This window comes from Enoplosus armatus, chromosome 6, assembly GCF_043641665.1.
Source record: "Enoplosus armatus isolate fEnoArm2 chromosome 6, fEnoArm2.hap1, whole genome shotgun sequence".
NCBI classification, from domain to species: domain Eukaryota; kingdom Metazoa; phylum Chordata; class Actinopteri; order Centrarchiformes; family Enoplosidae; genus Enoplosus; species Enoplosus armatus.
In genome coordinates, this window is record NC_092185.1 from 25,013,257 (window position 1) to 25,029,580 (window position 16,324).

A 16,324-nucleotide genomic window follows, 5' to 3' on the forward strand; every position below is an offset into this window, starting at 1 on the left:
ACTAAGCCACGGGCCGTCCCTCTTTGAGCTTGATGCACTAACCTATCAAACCCCACCCTTTTTAAAAAAAAAAAAAAAAAAAATCTGTGAATGTACACCTCCTCTCTTCTCTCTTTTTCACCCCCCCCCCTCTCTCTTTATGCTCTGAAATTGTGGCTATCCTGTCTATGCAAAGCAGTGCTTCAAAGAAGGGGTTTTTTGAACCAAAGGTTATATCTGTGGCAGCTTGCGTCCAACACAATCATTGAACTGTCACCAGAGGATAAAGTGCTGCTGCAACAACCTGTCATATGCAAAGTATTTTAGACTTCCAAGATACAGTATACAATGTATGATAGCAATGTAATAATCTCAAATGTAAATACCTACAAATAAAACTGTTACAAATTACAGCGTCCTTGTGTCCTTCTCACATTATGGGTGTACTACTGCTATAGCACCATGTGGCCGCTAGGTGGCGACGCCAGCGGTCCCTTCAAGCATCTGCAACAAGGCGTTATTTTAGCCATACGACCGGAAAATACCGATGAAAAATAAATGGAAATTCCACATAGCGTCCATTTAGATCCTATCCATAAGATATTGTTGATTCGTTCGGTGAATTGTGTGCATTCGGTCACGTTTTAGGGCATACTGCTTGTCATGGGCTGTTATATTTTGAAAGTTTTAACCGGAAGTTATCTTTGTGTCAGCTAGCTTGCGGGGAGACGCAGTGTTGTTGCTGTGGTTTTGTTGGGTCGAGGCAGAGCTGTCATACTTGCTAGCGAACGTATTAGCCACTGTCTTGTCATGTCAAGAGCAGGCTGTCCCCTCGCAACACAGGGCTGTTAACGAATTCATTTCTTCGCGTATCCACCTTTGGGGTCGGGTCAGAGGAAAGAAATCTGGGCGGAGGGCAGAAGAGTAGGATGAAATGACAACGTCAACATTACAGGTAGGCTACCATTAGCTGGCTAGCGTTAGCTTGCTTCAACTGGACCCTAACCCTTGAACGCAAGCTAACTTGCTAGCAGAACAGCTGACGCTAAAGCCCGCTAACGTTGTTAGCAAGCCAGTGTTGTGAAGTGAGCCTGCGTACAGTGCTTCCATGACACTGTCTGGAAAATAACATTAAGCCAGCCTTATCATACATGCCCAACGTTACTGAAACGTTTATAGCTAACTGCATGTGCTAAACCATTCTGGCGTGGGTTATGACTGTGTGTATTGCTAACTAACGTTAACCCTCTGCTGGAGGATGCTTATAACGGTACCAGCCCCTACCTCCCGTTAGCTGGGCTGTGGCCACTGCTCGCAGACGGTTAACGGATGAAAACAAAGATTTACGGCGTGGAACGTGTTAGTCCGGTAAATGCCTTAAGAAGTAGAAACAGGGCTTTTTGTCGTAGGATCAGAGAAAACGAATAGCTCACACGCTAAGCTGTCTAACTTGTGCTTTGTTTTGGTTGAAGCCCCCCCCCCCCCCAATACATCTTAATACATCTATATCTGTCCTCTGGGTGTCTCTCTTTGCATCTGTCGCAGAAAGCGATTGATCTTGTGACCAAAGCCACAGAGGAAGACAAGGCGAAGAATTATGACGAGGCCTTGCGTCTGTATCAGCACGCCGTGGAATATTTCCTACACGCCATCAAATGTGAGTACTGCGGCCCGACTGGCAGGTGAACTACTTTTTTTACACCCTTCTGCTGGTGCAAACAATGGTGGGCTAAACTCACATCGCTCACCTTTCCTTTCAGATGAGGCCCACAGCGACAAGGCAAAGGAGAGCATCCGGGCCAAGTGTATGCAGTACTTGGACCGAGCGGAGAAACTTAAGGACTACCTGAAAAATAAAGACAAGCAGGGCAAAAAGCCCGTCAAGGAGGCGCAGAGCAACGACAAGTATGCTGTCATTCTGTCTACCCTCTGACCTCTCAGAAAACGTGCTTTACTGTATCTGTGTCAACCTCTCTGTGTGTGTGTGTGTGTGTGTGTGTGTGTTCTTGTTGCGTGTCTAGGAGTGATAGTGACAGCGAGGGTGAGAATCCAGAGAAGAAGAAACTGCAGGAGCAACTTATGGGTACGTAAACGTGCGCGGGCGGCAATTAGTCCTCACAGGAGCCAATTGATGTGATGTGTGTGTCTGTGTGATCTCACATGTTCACCCCCACCCGTCTGTCTGCATTTCAAGGGTGGCGTTGTCAGTCTTGAACTCATGCTCTGCCTGTGTGTCCAGGTGCCATTGTAATGGAGAAGCCCAACGTCAGGTGGAACGACGTGGCTGGACTGGAGGGAGCGAAGGAAGCTCTGAAGGAAGCCGTCATCCTGCCCATCAAATTCCCTCACCTCTTTACAGGTACTGTGGGATCCTCCCTCTCGAAAAGTGACTATGCAACACCCCCATAATGGATGTTGCACTGCTACTCTTTTAGTAAAAGATTTCCATCCTTGTTGTTTGACTGTTGGTACAGCGGTAAATGTCATCGTGTGGACAGCACCCTAGTGTGACATCATGTGACCAACAAAACCTCTGGTCTCCGTGTTCTCAGGCAAGCGGACTCCGTGGAGAGGCATCCTGCTGTTCGGCCCTCCCGGGACGGGGAAGTCGTACCTGGCCAAGGCCGTGGCCACCGAGGCCAACAACTCCACCTTCTTCTCTGTGTCCTCCTCAGACCTCATGTCCAAGTGGCTGGGAGAGAGCGAGAAGTACGTCCCTTCCCCAGGGGTGGCCGTTTGTCTGAAGCTGTACTCGGGTCAGGGGAACAGAGGCGTAGCAGAAAGTGTTTTCTAACTTCTTTTGATTGTCAAGTTCATTAGATGACTCCTCATCCCTTTTAAATAAATCCAAATGTTAGGTTATAAAGACATGCCTTTGGAGTACTTTTGTTATTAGGTGAAAGGGAAATATGTATCGGAGACCAAGAGGGCGTATCCTATTTTTGAAACTGCTCAAACACTGTGATGATGGACTCTTAAGATGCCTTCAACTCCCAAGAAAATCCATTTCCAATCTCTGCACCTCTCTCGTCACCAACGCCGAGTGTGCCTCCTTTTTAATATCGCTGCCTCTGTGTGTCCCTCTCGGTCTTAAATTTTCTCCGCCTCTCCCTGCGTCTCCCAGGTTGGTGAAGAACTTGTTCGACCTGGCTCGCCAGCACAAGCCCTCCATCATCTTCATCGACGAGGTGGACTCGCTGTGCGGCTCCAGGAACGAGAACGAGAGCGAGGCGGCCCGCCGCATCAAGACGGAGTTCCTGGTCCAGATGCAGGGTGAGCCAAAAAGAGATGAGAACAATTGGACTGACGCACAGTAAAGGACGTGCATATCAAATCATATATACTGTATGTACCGTCTAAGTGACAACAGGTCTATGGTCTTGTAGGTGTGGGAAACAACAATGACGGTATCTTGGTGCTGGGAGCCACCAACATCCCCTGGGTGCTAGACGCTGCCATCCGCAGAAGGTCAGAGGTCACGTCAATACTCCACGGTTCAATGTGTTTGTCTCGCCCTGAGTTTGTTTTATAGGGATTTTTTTGGGGGGGGGGGGGGGGTCATTTAAATTATTAGGAAAAGTCATCGTGGGTCAGTCAGAGGAGACAAAAATACATTACGAAAAAAGACCAAATGTATTTGTGTCAGACGACCAGACGGTTGTCTCAATATGACCAGAGTCCATGGGCAGTTCTGACTGTTTTAGTAGGAAGTGACAGAAGACGTCTTTACTGGACAAGTCTCAATGTAATTTATTTAAACTGAAAATTCACATGGCGTAGACGGGTATCTGCAGGTCCTTTTAAACATATCAAAACATCTTAAATCATCTAAATGTGGCACCTTGATCTGTTTAAAAAAGAGTAAAAGTAAGCAGATGTTGGTGTCGTTGCGAGCTACATTATGTTCAAACACAAAGGGGCTCTCTTTGTTCTAAAAAATCAGTCGTAAACCTGCGAGCAATGCCGCCTGTGTTTTGAGCAGCCGACTGAATGTGCGACTGAACGGAACTCTGTCCTCTGTCGCGCGTGTCAGGTTCGAGAAGCGCATCTACATCCCTCTGCCGGAGGAGCCAGCCCGGTCTCAGATGTTCCGCCTCCACCTGGGCAACACGCCGCACAGCCTGAGCGAGGCCGACCTGCGGCAGCTCGCCCGCAAGACGGACGGCTACTCCGGCGCCGACATCAGCATCATCGTCCGGGACGCTCTCATGCAGCCCGTTAGGAAGGTCCAGTCCGCCACGCACTTCAAAAAGGTGACGTCGTTGGAAAAAAAAAAAAGAAGAAAAACCGTGTTCGACGTCAGTCCAGTCCCTATTGTGGTTAATCTTTTCTTACTCCTGCAGGTTCGCGGTCCATCCCGGGGCAACAACCAGGTGATGGTGGACGACCTCTTGACTCCTTGTTCCCCCGGCGACCCCGCTGCCGTAGAGATGACCTGGATGGATGTGCCTAGTGATAAGCTACTGGAGCCCATAGTCTGCATGGTGAGATACACACATATTAATGATATTGAGCTTTTTTTTAATGAAACAGCCCCGTCCGTTAAATAATATGGAATCCGTGTAATAAGAGAAATATGCCACCATACCTGATTTAATTGCTACTGCAATCATAAAATCAGGTACTACGGTACGGAGTATTTGCTGAAAGATATTCATGAGATAAAATGAAAAAGAAGGATCTGCATGTGGAAATTAGGCAAGGCAAAATCTGAAAGATCGCACACACACACACACACACACACACAGCCACACTGATTCAAACAATCAGAAATGTTATTAAAACTTAGTAAACACACACAGCTAGAAGGGAATAAGGAGTTATAACCGTTATTACAGGCCTGCAGCACATGTATGAATAAAATAGCTTCAAGGGAACAAATGAACCGTTGAGAAGGTCCGTCTGGCAGAAATGTGATGTGTATATTTTTTTTAAATTTTGTATAACATTTTTTAATATATGAAATTTAAAATCGAATCTCACTTAATGTAAAGGGAAATTCTAGACGCAGAAAGACGCATCTTTTTTTTCACCTGATCCGCCGGGACGGAGTACGAGCAGAAGCATGTTTCTGTTATAATGTGTATAAATCGGGCAGGAAGGAGAAACCCAGAGTGACTTGTGCCTCTCCCTCCTCTGCAGTCGGACATGCTGCGCTCTCTGTCCACCACCCGTCCCACCGTCAACACTGAAGACCTGCTGAAGGTCAAGAAGTTCACAGAGGACTTTGGGATGGAGGGCTGAGAGACAGATTTACCCACCCCGCCCTTGCCCCACCTCTCCCGAGTCCACCGGAAGGGTCAAACTGCTGCCCCCCCCCCACCCCCCACCCCCCTACCCCACCTGCAAACTGCTGTACCATCCTGTAGGCTTTTCATCCCTCAGCTGAGCGCTTGGTTCACTGCCTCTCGTGGATTTCAAAATACGTGACTGGTCTGTTCGAATAAAGAAAGAGATCTCGTATTTCTTTCTTCTAATCATCCAGGCCAGTATATATATATATATATATATTTATATATATATATATATATTTATATATATATATATATATATATATATATATATATATATTATTTTTTTGAATCCTTGCCAGGAAGTTTACCAAATGCTCCAATAGAACATCTTGGTGTGATTTGGTAGTTGGGACAATAGAGCCCATGTCTTTCCCCAGTTTCAGACAACTTACTACAAAGCCGCCGCTACAGCGCGTTCACCACAAGAACTCTTCATCTACATCTAACCTGCGTTGGCGCGAGGAGAGCCGCGTTGGTTCGTCCCTCTCCGAGCCCGACGCCATCTGACTGAAGGACTGTACACTTTGCTGCCATCGTGCACTTTGGCTTCGGATCGCGACGAAGGACAAGTGACGTCGGAAGAAGAGGAGAAAGAGGAAGAGGGCTCTCCCGCCGGGCATGCGAGCGTGTGAATGCATCTAAGTGTTTTTATCAAACGTTTGTGTTGTCTTACTGTATACGTCTTATGCGTTGAGACTCCCTGTTATTTTGTTATTTAATGAAGACTTTAAATGAATTGGTCATCGCCGGCCTCAGCGTCCCTCCGCAGCGTCTGCCTGTACCTCTGCTAGCAGCAGCCGTGAGCGAGGCGAGCCACGTTCAGTACCGCAAGAGATGTGCTTGGTTTGCGAGCCGGACGTCCCTTTTCCTTAAACCCAAATCCTCTAAGTTGCTCCACAAGGTTCATTTAGTATCACGTGATCTTCCTCAGCAGATGGAGTTTGCCCACTTGTTGTTCTCTCACAAGGACTCGTCTCTATGTTGGCTTAAAAGCTGCCGTTTAGTAGCTGTTCTGAAACGTTTCATTGTGTCACGTGATCTTCATCACCGCAGCTATTTTTTGTTTTTTGTAAGTCCATGAAATGGACTGGGCAAACTCTCTGTCATATGAAAGAATGCACTTTGAGCCTCCGCTTTAAATGAGTTTCTGCACTGCATTTCCCAGGATACACTTGTCTTGAGCGTGAGCCGAGTGCGAGCTGCGACGTCTTCCCTGTTGGATTGTCTTTGATTGATGTTTTGCGTTACTACTGTGCAGTGTTTTTTTTTTTTTTTTGTTCCTCCGGTTAAAAAGAGAATCGATCAAGCACATCTCTTTAAATCTGAACATTTAGTTTGGTTTTCCCTGGCTTACGTCGTTCAACGGTGTTCAGCTATTATTTATACAACTTGTTTGATCACGCCTGACATGTGACTTGACTGACCAGAATGGCGATACTGTGCGTTTTTACACTTGAAGTATTTCGTTTGTTGTTGTTTCACATGGAGCTCCAGTGAAAGTACTTTTCTGTTGGGAGGCCCCCGTTGGCCACGAAGAAGCAGGGTCACACAGTTAGCCAATTTGAAATCATCTTTTAATTCAAACTGCTATTGGATGTGCGTTCTGTCCCAACTCTCCGACCTCCCGCCGTCACGTCAGGGCTTGTCTGGCTGACTCGGTGAAGGGACTTTTCCTGTGATAGCTCAGTGCTGTGTGTTGTGGAGGTACATACTGGTTCGGTGGAGGGCAGTTGCTAAACGTCCCCGCTGTAAGGAGACTTACCCTGCCGCTGGCCATGTAACCATTACTACTAATTTAACCTGCATTAATAAAAACTGACATTTCAAATGAAAAAAAAAAAGAAAAGAAAAAAAAAAAAGGCACAGTTGCTGGTTTGACATTTTTATTATGTTCAATTGCTGATGGTTTAAACATATTTACAGGCTCTACAGTGACTTTTTTAGCATCGATCCCAGTCAAGTTTTCTATTTATTGATCAAACACAAAATACCAGTTAACACTACTTCTCTGGGATTTTTTATTTTTTTTTACTAGTGAGGCTACTCTTCATTTACAGTACATGTTGGGCATTCAAACTGAGGCTCCTGAAGGAATGGTTTGACATTTTGGGAAACGCGCTTAATCGCTTTCTTGGAGAGAAATATGTCAAACGACTCCTTCAGCCAGCAATAATGCGTGCAGATTCAGGGAGTTCAGCATTTTTGCCTCAAGGACACTTTGACGGGACGCACGGCTGGTCATCCACACACGCGTCGTGAGGATCAAACCTGAGATCTTAACATCAATTTTCACCAGTACGGTTTAAACTCCTAAGTCCTAAGAAAGGTCCTCACGCGGACTCGGAGTAACTGTGGGCAGAGCTGGCAAGCAAGCTGGTTCAGTTCCTACTTGTCATGCCTTTTCACAGTTTATTTTTAATCGTTTTTGATGTTGGGATCAAAACTGATCTCGGAACGGCAGTGCAGTCACAACAGCTAAAACATCTAAAATGTGACGAATGCTCAAGACAAAAGACAGAATGCCTCAGCATGTTTGTCAAGGCAACTTTGTCCTCATTACATTCACTTTATTTAGTAACCATGGCAGCAATACAAATATTAAGAAATAAGAGACCGCACAGAAGAGATTTCTACTGAGCCTAAACGAGCAGGCCATCACATGGTCTCTGCAGCATTACACTGCAAGCAATGTGTTGATCCGTGCCAGAGTCTGTTGACCTAAGCTGTGTTGGAAACTGATGCTAATTGAACTCAAAATTCCACAGTGAGACGACCTCATGAGCAGATCCACGTTCCACGCACGTGTGAACGGAAACCAGCGTCCATCCTTTGGGGCGCACAGTCCCGGGAATGTCGAGCGTCGAGCCGAGCGCCTCACCGTCTCTCGTCACACCTTGCTCCGCTTCGAGTGGCTCTCTGACGGAGGAGCAGCCCGCTTGTTGCGGTGGTGGGGGAAGGTGGGCATCAGCTCCGGCTCGCAGGCTGCACAGAGGAGCAGACGGACAAGATGAATGACTTACGGGACATCGGAGGGCGAGGATTACGGGCCCGCACTCGTCCAAAATCTTGTCACTCACGTAGAGGTTTCTCCTTGAAGTAGGAGCTCTCCAGACAATCTTTGGCAGTAGCTCTGGACCAGGGAAACAGGCAGGAATCAGTCATTGATAGCACTTAACAATTCAACATATCTAACAGAGAATTGTTCAGGCCCTCTAGACCAACAGTTGTGAAAAATTAAAGCAGCATTGTATTTGAACTAAGAAATGCTTATCAATTGATAATATAATACATAATTGCAACAAGGTCAATGGTATAATAAGTGCATGTGCCTGTGTGTATCACAGGAATCATCTTCATTACACCCAGAAACAAAAGATTATGTAATCACGTTAGCCTGACTATATGGCTGGAAATAAAAAGAGTGACAGTCCAAGGTAAGGTCTTCACCACTACACTATCACAGGCATTTGGCAGGCTTTGTGAAAACGTTTTCTCCTGAATTAAACTGCACGTTGAATGAATCCATGTTACTGAGCGGGTGGTGAACCGCCAACTTCCTGACGTGAAGACTAAAACTTCCCCGGAGCCACACCGGTAATTTGGGAAAGAGCTACAGAAAGGAGGAGAATGTGTTTCTCACTGTATATAAACCCCTATTTCAATGTCACATGACGTGGTGGATAGTAACGGAGTACATTTACTCAAGTACTGAACTTAAGTACAGTACACTTCACTTGAGTGTCTCTTTTTGTATGCTACTTTAATTCAGCCACCCCACCCCCCCATAGTGTGTGAGCGGTTATTACTAATGTAGTGAGGACATAAATCTGTCACAATGTGGGGACAAAAATACAAGTCCCCATAATGTAAATCATAACATTTTAGGACTTGGTTTAAGGCTAGGGTAAGGTTAGGTTTAGGCAAGTAGTGGTTAGGGTGAGGGTAAGTCTCCAGGGAATGAATGTAAGTCAATGTAATGTCCCCGAAAGTGATGGAAACATGACTGTGTGTGTGTGTGTGTGTGTGTGTGTGTGTGGCTGTACCTGCGCTGTGGGTTGTACATAAAAAGCAGGTTGAGCAGCCTGTGTCCAGCATCAGACAGCCAGGTGAATTTATTCTTCAGGTTGTTGTACGGCTGCTTCCTCAGACTGTACTGACCGATGAGGGGCAGCTGAGAGAAACCCTGGGACACACACACACACACACACTTTAACACCATCGGATATCAAAAGACATACAGTTAGGCTTGCGCTGGAGACATATCAAGAGCTGACGTCTCACCGGCCAGATGTTTTCGTTGGGTGTTCCCAGCAGCTGAACTATCAGGTCCACCTGCTGGATCTCAGAGGTTCCAGGCAGCAGGGGTTTGTGAGCCAGCAGCTCGGCCAGGATGCAGCCTACGGCCCTGCAGAGGTAAACATCGCGGCGAGTTCAGTGTTATCAACGGTTCATGTCCATTCCCCATTGTGAGGGGAAGTCTGGAAAATGTCTGCGTGTGATAAAGGATAAGAAAAATAGTGGATTAAGTGTGGTAAAATGCAGATAATCAAATCAGAATTGTCCCCTTAGAAGCACTGTCCTTCCTAAGTGGAGATCCCCTATGTTCATCAAGTGGACTTGAATGTGTGGATGGTATGTGTATTATCTCATAACGCCAGAGGTCGGAGCCTCACCACATGTCCAGAGCTGTAGTCTGGGTTTTGGACCCTAGGAGGAGCTCTGGAGCTCTGTACCTGCAGACAGATGAAGGGAGGGGGGTGGGGGTTGCACAATGTCAAGACAGAGACCCAGCCAGCCTGAGGTAATGGAGTTAATAAAAGGAGGATTACTGGGAGAGATTAAAAAGACGAGTTTCCACTGAGGCTGCACAAGCACAACGTGAGCCACACAAGGGTTATCTGCAGTGTGCAACACACTCACTCACACACACACACACACGTACAGAAGGCTAAAAGGGCGTTCACGGCAATCACTCACCACAGTGTGACCACTCTAGGGGTCATGGGCTGCTGGGGGATTCCGTACATCCTGGCCAACCCAAAATCAGCTGTATACAACAGAAACCAGAGCTGTAGAAATACCACCACCGCTAATAATGTATCTGTGCACTCGGGCTGCGACTAACAATCATTTTCATTATCAAGTCATCTGTTGTTCATCTTTTCAATTAAATCCATTGATCATAATTGATCAAATGTCAGGACACAGTGCCAGGTGACATATTAGAATAGCTTGTTTTGACTCAAACTCATACGATATAGAGAAATATTTGGCACCTGAAAAAGTCTAAAAGAAGAGGGCACGTAAAATATATGAAACTAGAAGGTATTACAATATATGACAAAAAAATAAACAGGGTAAAATACAAATAACTGTAAGAGATGCTATTAATACACGTTTACAGAAATACACTTGAAGAGTGGATTTAAAATAAGATGCTGGTTTTGCCAGCCTAAGCTCTTCAGGCGTTCCTCGGTCCAAAACACGCTTCAGGTTTAAGAGGAGCTGCTGGACTTAAATATACAGAACATCTCTTATTTTTCTGAGCTCCATTCGTGTCCAAAAACTTCAAACACACACACAGGGCAGCATGTTTCTTCATTACCATGAAAACACACACACATACACAAACACAGTAGTGTATTTTGACTCAATCCCACACACACCGTGCTGCTGCTGTAAATGCTAGAGCACCTAATGTGTATCAGTCCGCGGCTGAAAGTAGTACCCAATAAATGCACTATTTCCTCCTGTTTGAGTGACATTTACTAAAAACTACAGCGACCAGTTTCTGTTTTGTTTTTTTTAAATGAAACATTTACATGTTATTATAATATTTATGGGCTGTTGGGGCTGAGTGTCCAGACAGGGTAGGGATAAAAAGTAAGTTTTTTGTTTTTCCTTATTGGAAGGAGAGAGGGTGTTGTATGTTGTAAGTTTCGGTCATTCTAAATTAGGGTATATATATATATATACACACATGTATATAAACCTATTTTACATAAAGGGAAAAGCAGTCAGTGATCAACATCAGGCCGGAAGACAATAAACAATCTAAGGCATTGTCAGAGAAAGAGAAAGGTCAAAGGTCAGTGCTGGCAGAGCCTGGGATGTGTGTCAGTACAGGAATAATGTGATTATGTGACTCACCGATCTTAACGCAGCCTTTGTCTGTCATCAGCAGATTAGACACCTTCAGGTCCCTGATAACGAGATCGGAGAGGATAATGAGCCAGCTGCCCCCCCCCACATACACACACACAGTCGACAATTAAACCTTGTCAGTTATTGCTTTAACTCTTTCTGCATCTTTTGTCTTGGCAGATTTGTTCAAGCTCAGTCAAGTTGGATTTAACTTACTTTACCTGATTTGATTTTCACCCTATTTATGTTCTTTCCTACTATAATAAATATTCTACACTTTCGGGATATCTTGGTTTGTAATTGCTTCCTGTCATGAAGTGGTGGCCTTGTCCCGAATGAGTGAGAGCAGACCTGGACCTCTCTCTCCCTGAACTCTAAAATCATCTGTTAATTGCCTTGGCATCCCAGCATTAGATGCCACCGTAGCTTTGAAAACCAGATCAGTCCACTTCGCTAATCCGACCGCCTGTCTTAATGACGTGGAGCAGGACGAAGAAGGCGAAGAGGAGATGTACTGAGGAGGGTCATAAAGTGATGGAGTGTGTGATTTGTTAACTTCTTCTTCAGCGTTTCCCCACAATAACTTTCAGCAGCAACCTCGAGAAAAGAGGCCTCGTAGTATCTCTGCCCGTTTTATACTGGACTTGTCCTTCTTGGGACTACTGCCCCCCCCCTTGACATAATGTCCAGACGTTTATGACTTTCCAGTAATCCAGAGGAATACGAAAAATACACCAGAGAAACAAAGAGCGGACCCAAAGATATACCTAAAAAATTTGTCAACTGGGTATGTATTTCAAAAAAATAAATAAATAAATAATATTTCCAGTGCTTAACAAATGTATTAGACCACCTGTCATAAAAATGTGAAAACACAAATATTTTAGAAATCTGTCAAAAACTTGTTTCAAACTAAAAATTGTGTTATTATTTATTAGGCAAATAACAAACTGGAACAACTAAATAGTCCTTATTCACATATATTAACCACAAATCTTAATATTTGTGGCCCTGATGACAGCTTGCATTCTTGCAACCACAAAACAAATGTTTCTGTTCAGGAATGCAAGTAAATAATAATAAATGTGCTTTACTATTTTTCTTCTGCTTTTTTGTGAAACAGCAAATTTGAGAATTCATGGATAACAACAATAATTATATTTTAGCATTAAAGAGATCATTTTGATTAAAGAGCTTGGCTTGCACATACTGGTGGATTAACCATTACAGAAACATCAAATATTTTGGTCATCAGCAATACTGTTCATTTAGGGCAGCGGTGGCAAACACCTTACACTGGGTGGGGGGGTCTAATACATTTGTTAAGCACTGTATATATATATGCAGATATGTACATATGCACTTATGTAATGAGTATGTTTTTAGAGGTAGCTTTTGGGTTAATGTTATGTATAAACATGTGTGTGTACATATTGACTTGGAGAGACTTTTTGTGGGTCTGTCATATTATTGTTACACTTTACTGACCAGTCCTTACACGGTGTTTTGTTTTATGGCTTTTACTCACTGCTGTATTGCTGATTGTATTTCTTTGGTTCAAATCATAATAAAAAAAATGTGATTACAAAAGTAAAAGAAATAAAAAAGCGGGCGTCACCGCTTTTGATGAGTACAGGAAAAAAAAAACTGAAGAGTGAGTTGTTGGGGCTCTACTAAATGTCTGGGACGTACTGACCTGTGTATGATGAAGTTGTGGTGGAGATACTCCAAGCCTCTGAGCAACTGCAGGACAATGCACTTCACCTGAAAGCATGTAGAAGGAAAGAAGATGTTATAATGCAGACAACGCAAACTGACCCAGACATTAAGGAGTCATGCAGACCAAGAGGGTGTATATTTATAACCGGGCATCCTTACGGGGGTTTTAAGGGGCCCTCATAAAAAAGCAAGATGTTTCTCTGTAATTGAATTCGCTTTGAGATTCATCCAAACTACCTGAGCCTCAGAGAACGGGGTCTGCATGTTTTCCAGCAGACTGGCCAGGTCCTGTTCACAGTAACTCATCACCAGAAACAGACTGGACGGGAAACACAGAGAGAGAGATTACAGACAAATAGACGATCGAGTGTCGAGGTAGCAGACAATGGTAAAACAGTTTGTGTTAGTCCAGATTCTGAACAGTTACATTGCACCCACCCAGATGTGCAGCTTTAACTGTTGCTGTAGAAAAATGATCTTTTATTGCTTATGATTCCACTGATGTGTATGTACCCTAACACCATTATGGTTGTGTGTGTGTGTGTGTGTGTGTGTGTGTACTACCTCTCCAGTTGGCTGCCAACAACCACTTCTTTCAGCTCCACTATGTTGGGATGTCTCAGCCTCAGCAGCAGTGTGATCTCTCTGAGGCTACTGATGGGGATCCCTGACAGACAAAGAGCAGGGTCACAGGTCACTGTAACAATTGTTACAACCAAAATTACAGAAGCAATACACTGTTCAGGGGATTTTGGACACCATGGGACAATTCCTGTAAATAAAAGTTGGATTCAATGTATGTAAAAGGTGCCATGTTCTGCTCATTTCAGCTCTACATTTTTATTCTGAGATTCCACTAGAGCAGCTTTGCATGATTCATAGTTCAAAAAAAGTCCTTATTGATCTTTTACTGGCCCTTCATGCAGTCAGTTCCCTCTCTGTCTGAAACGAGCTGTTTTAGACAAACTGAACAACCTCCAAAAACAAAAAGAGTAGTCCTGAGCAGAGCGGCCAAATAACTTAGACAGACTGAGCGGGTGGATGAGCGAGTCCCTGTACTTCGTGGGCGTGCTGTGCCTGGATCAGATGACCTGCTGGGGGCCGTGGCCAAGTGCGGTGACTGTGTAGTTGTGACATCACAACCTTACGGAGGTCCTGGCTTGTTTAAAGGCACAGTTTCTGAATATGGGCTGTGGACTGAGCGTTTTGATCCTTTCACAGTATTTATACAGCACCTAGAGCTACTTTGTAAGCAAACAAGACATGGAAATCTCACTTTCTACAATATGAGACCTTTAATTCATTGCCAATATTGTTGCAATGTTAAAGGTGGAACAGAAGGACAACAATACATGTTAGCTGTTATGCCCAACAGTGCGTTCCAGAGCAAGATATATCTCCATAACTACTAGCTCAAGTCATCTAGCGCCACCATCAGACAAACATTTCCACATGTATACAAGAGACATCAAAACCTTAAGTCTAAGACCAATGATGCTCCCCCTACATCCCCCAAATTGGTAATTCTATGCAAACATGCCACGCACAAAGACAAACACACATCCAGTACATACAAAAAAATACACGATAAAACACATACACACACAAAAGTACGACTCGGCATTGGAGCAGTGCTCTTACCATCTTTCTCTTTGTCCATCCGGACCTTCTTCAACGCTACAATCTCGTATGACTTGGTGTCGCGGGCTCGGTCTACATTGAGAACAGGAAACAGTTCGTGGGTTTACTCAGCAGTTAAAATGATCTGCCATTTTGATTTCCTAACTGAACCAATATACAGTGTCCAACATTAATGACTCACACACAATGCCGTAGGTTCCTTCTCCTATGCGGTTGAGTTTCTCAAACTCTCTGACACTTCTGCAGCTCCCAAACTGGAAAAAAAAAAACAGATAAACAGTGAACAGATAAAAGAGATGGCAAATAGGCTCTCGTCACTTCAGTGAACTCCATGCACCCTGCTCGTCTCCAGCAGTAGTAGTTACATTAGCTGCAGGGTAAAGAATAAATGTGGGTAATGGACAGACACTGGGAAGTTTTTCTGGATAGCTCCACTGAATGTATTCAGAAGTCCTTAAGTGAGCATTTAGCGAAGACGAAATGAAACGATGAACAGGGAAATCAATAGAAGGGATCTAACGGTGATTATCAAAACCAAACAGTCGCCTTGAGCCACTAAGAAGAATTGGCTCTGAGGGGAATTTGCCATTACCTAAACGGAAAAGAAATTTAGGGCCAAGGCACATTAGACAACCAATCTGGGACAGCCAGCGTCACAGTAGTGATTACTCCTAAAAAAGGTATCCAGAAGGTAAGGAGGACAGGGCAAGGATTCACCATGGATTCCCTAAATGACGTGGATGGTGAGGTGCTTTAACGTGCAGGCTTACGTGTTGGTGGTTGAAGCCAGTAATGAGATTGGCTGCTGCTGCTGGAGAGACAATGACTGAAGTACTGAAGTGTACAGACCTTAACTTTAGCTTGAAAGTTAAGTTAATCACACAGCAAAGGCGCCTCACTAACTTATTCCTTTTCCACAATATGCATTTTAAACAGCTCTCTTAGATGGAGAGAACGCCAAACCCCATTAAAAAAAAAAAATCAGCTATTTTAATAACTACCTTGCTCATCAGTGAATACTTAACAAAAAAAAGATCACCCCCATCGTTGATAGCTTTTAAAATGCGTATCGACTGAATGTTAACTTGCTTGCTATTAGCATTACACAGCTTTGTATGAGGATTGTGACTGTGTTGAGCGATAGACAGCCACACAGCGATATTTTCCTATTATCAAGTTGTCAAACATATGCCGAATTTCTGACTAGGCCATCTGGATTTGTGATAAGTGTTAACGTGTGTTCTATGTGCGATGTATCGTCGTGTATAAGTCGGATATCAATAAACGGCCAGAGTCCTGTACGGTTCGGCGTCACTTTCTCTACACGCGAAGCTAATTCTCTTACCCTGTCATTTTGAGGCACTGTGAATGTCTTATTGTTTTTGACGGACTTGAGCTTTATAGGGTCCGGCTCGTCCTCTCCCACGGTGTCCATTCTTCTGTTAAGCTCGTTTTCAGCCTCGGAAGGCGAGAGTATCGTTCGTTATGGCTTTAACTCGACGAGCGGCAGCTCGCTCCGGTGGGCGCCGCCATAATGTTTTGTTTTG

The 16,324-nt window shown here is 44.4% G+C and overlaps 2 protein-coding genes across 2 annotated transcripts; one reads left to right on the forward strand and one right to left on the reverse strand.

Annotated features, from left to right (window-relative positions):
- The first annotated feature begins 819 nt into the window (after positions 1-819).
- vps4a (vacuolar protein sorting 4 homolog A) lies at positions 820-5,255 on the forward strand. Its single transcript, XM_070907433.1, has 11 exons — positions 820-934; positions 1,525-1,636; positions 1,740-1,884; positions 2,001-2,062; positions 2,219-2,338; positions 2,532-2,688; positions 3,104-3,252; positions 3,366-3,447; positions 4,013-4,232; positions 4,323-4,463; positions 5,122-5,255. The coding sequence occupies exons 1-11, from the start codon at positions 914-916 to the stop codon at positions 5,221-5,223; spliced, it is 1,311 nt and encodes a 436-aa protein (XP_070763534.1). The 5' UTR covers positions 820-913; the 3' UTR covers positions 5,224-5,255.
- A 1,893-nt stretch (positions 5,256-7,148) lies between these two features.
- On the reverse strand, positions 7,149-16,292 carry cdk10 (cyclin dependent kinase 10). The gene is made up of 13 exons (XM_070907240.1): positions 16,123-16,292; positions 14,959-15,031; positions 14,778-14,849; positions 13,701-13,803; positions 13,374-13,455; positions 13,114-13,181; positions 11,424-11,476; positions 10,251-10,320; positions 9,947-10,006; positions 9,555-9,678; positions 9,317-9,456; positions 8,351-8,403; positions 7,149-8,255 (listed from the first exon to the last, which is right to left on the reverse strand). Exons 1-13 carry the CDS (start codon positions 16,210-16,212, stop codon positions 8,161-8,163), a joined length of 1,083 nt encoding a protein of 360 aa, XP_070763341.1. The 5' UTR covers positions 16,213-16,292; the 3' UTR covers positions 7,149-8,160.
- Positions 16,293-16,324: the final 32 nt, after the last annotated feature.

Coding starts and splice junctions, on each gene's coding strand:
- cdk10 (XM_070907240.1), bottom strand. CDS start 16,212: ATGGACACCGTGGGAGAGGACGAGCCGGACCCTATAAAGCTCAAGTCC. Junction 11,477..13,113: donor CACAACTTCATCATACACAG/GTCAGTACGTCC, acceptor TCTCGTTATCAG/GGACCTGAAGGTGTCTAATC. Junction 10,007..10,250: donor CCTAGAGTGGTCACACTGTG/GTGAGTGATTGC, acceptor ATCTGTCTGCAG/GTACAGAGCTCCAGAGCTCC.
- vps4a (XM_070907433.1), top strand. CDS start 914: ATGACAACGTCAACATTACAG. Junction 1,885..2,000: donor GAGGCGCAGAGCAACGACAA/GTATGCTGTCAT, acceptor TTGCGTGTCTAG/GAGTGATAGTGACAGCGAGG. Junction 2,689..3,103: donor TGGCTGGGAGAGAGCGAGAA/GTACGTCCCTTC, acceptor TGCGTCTCCCAG/GTTGGTGAAGAACTTGTTCG.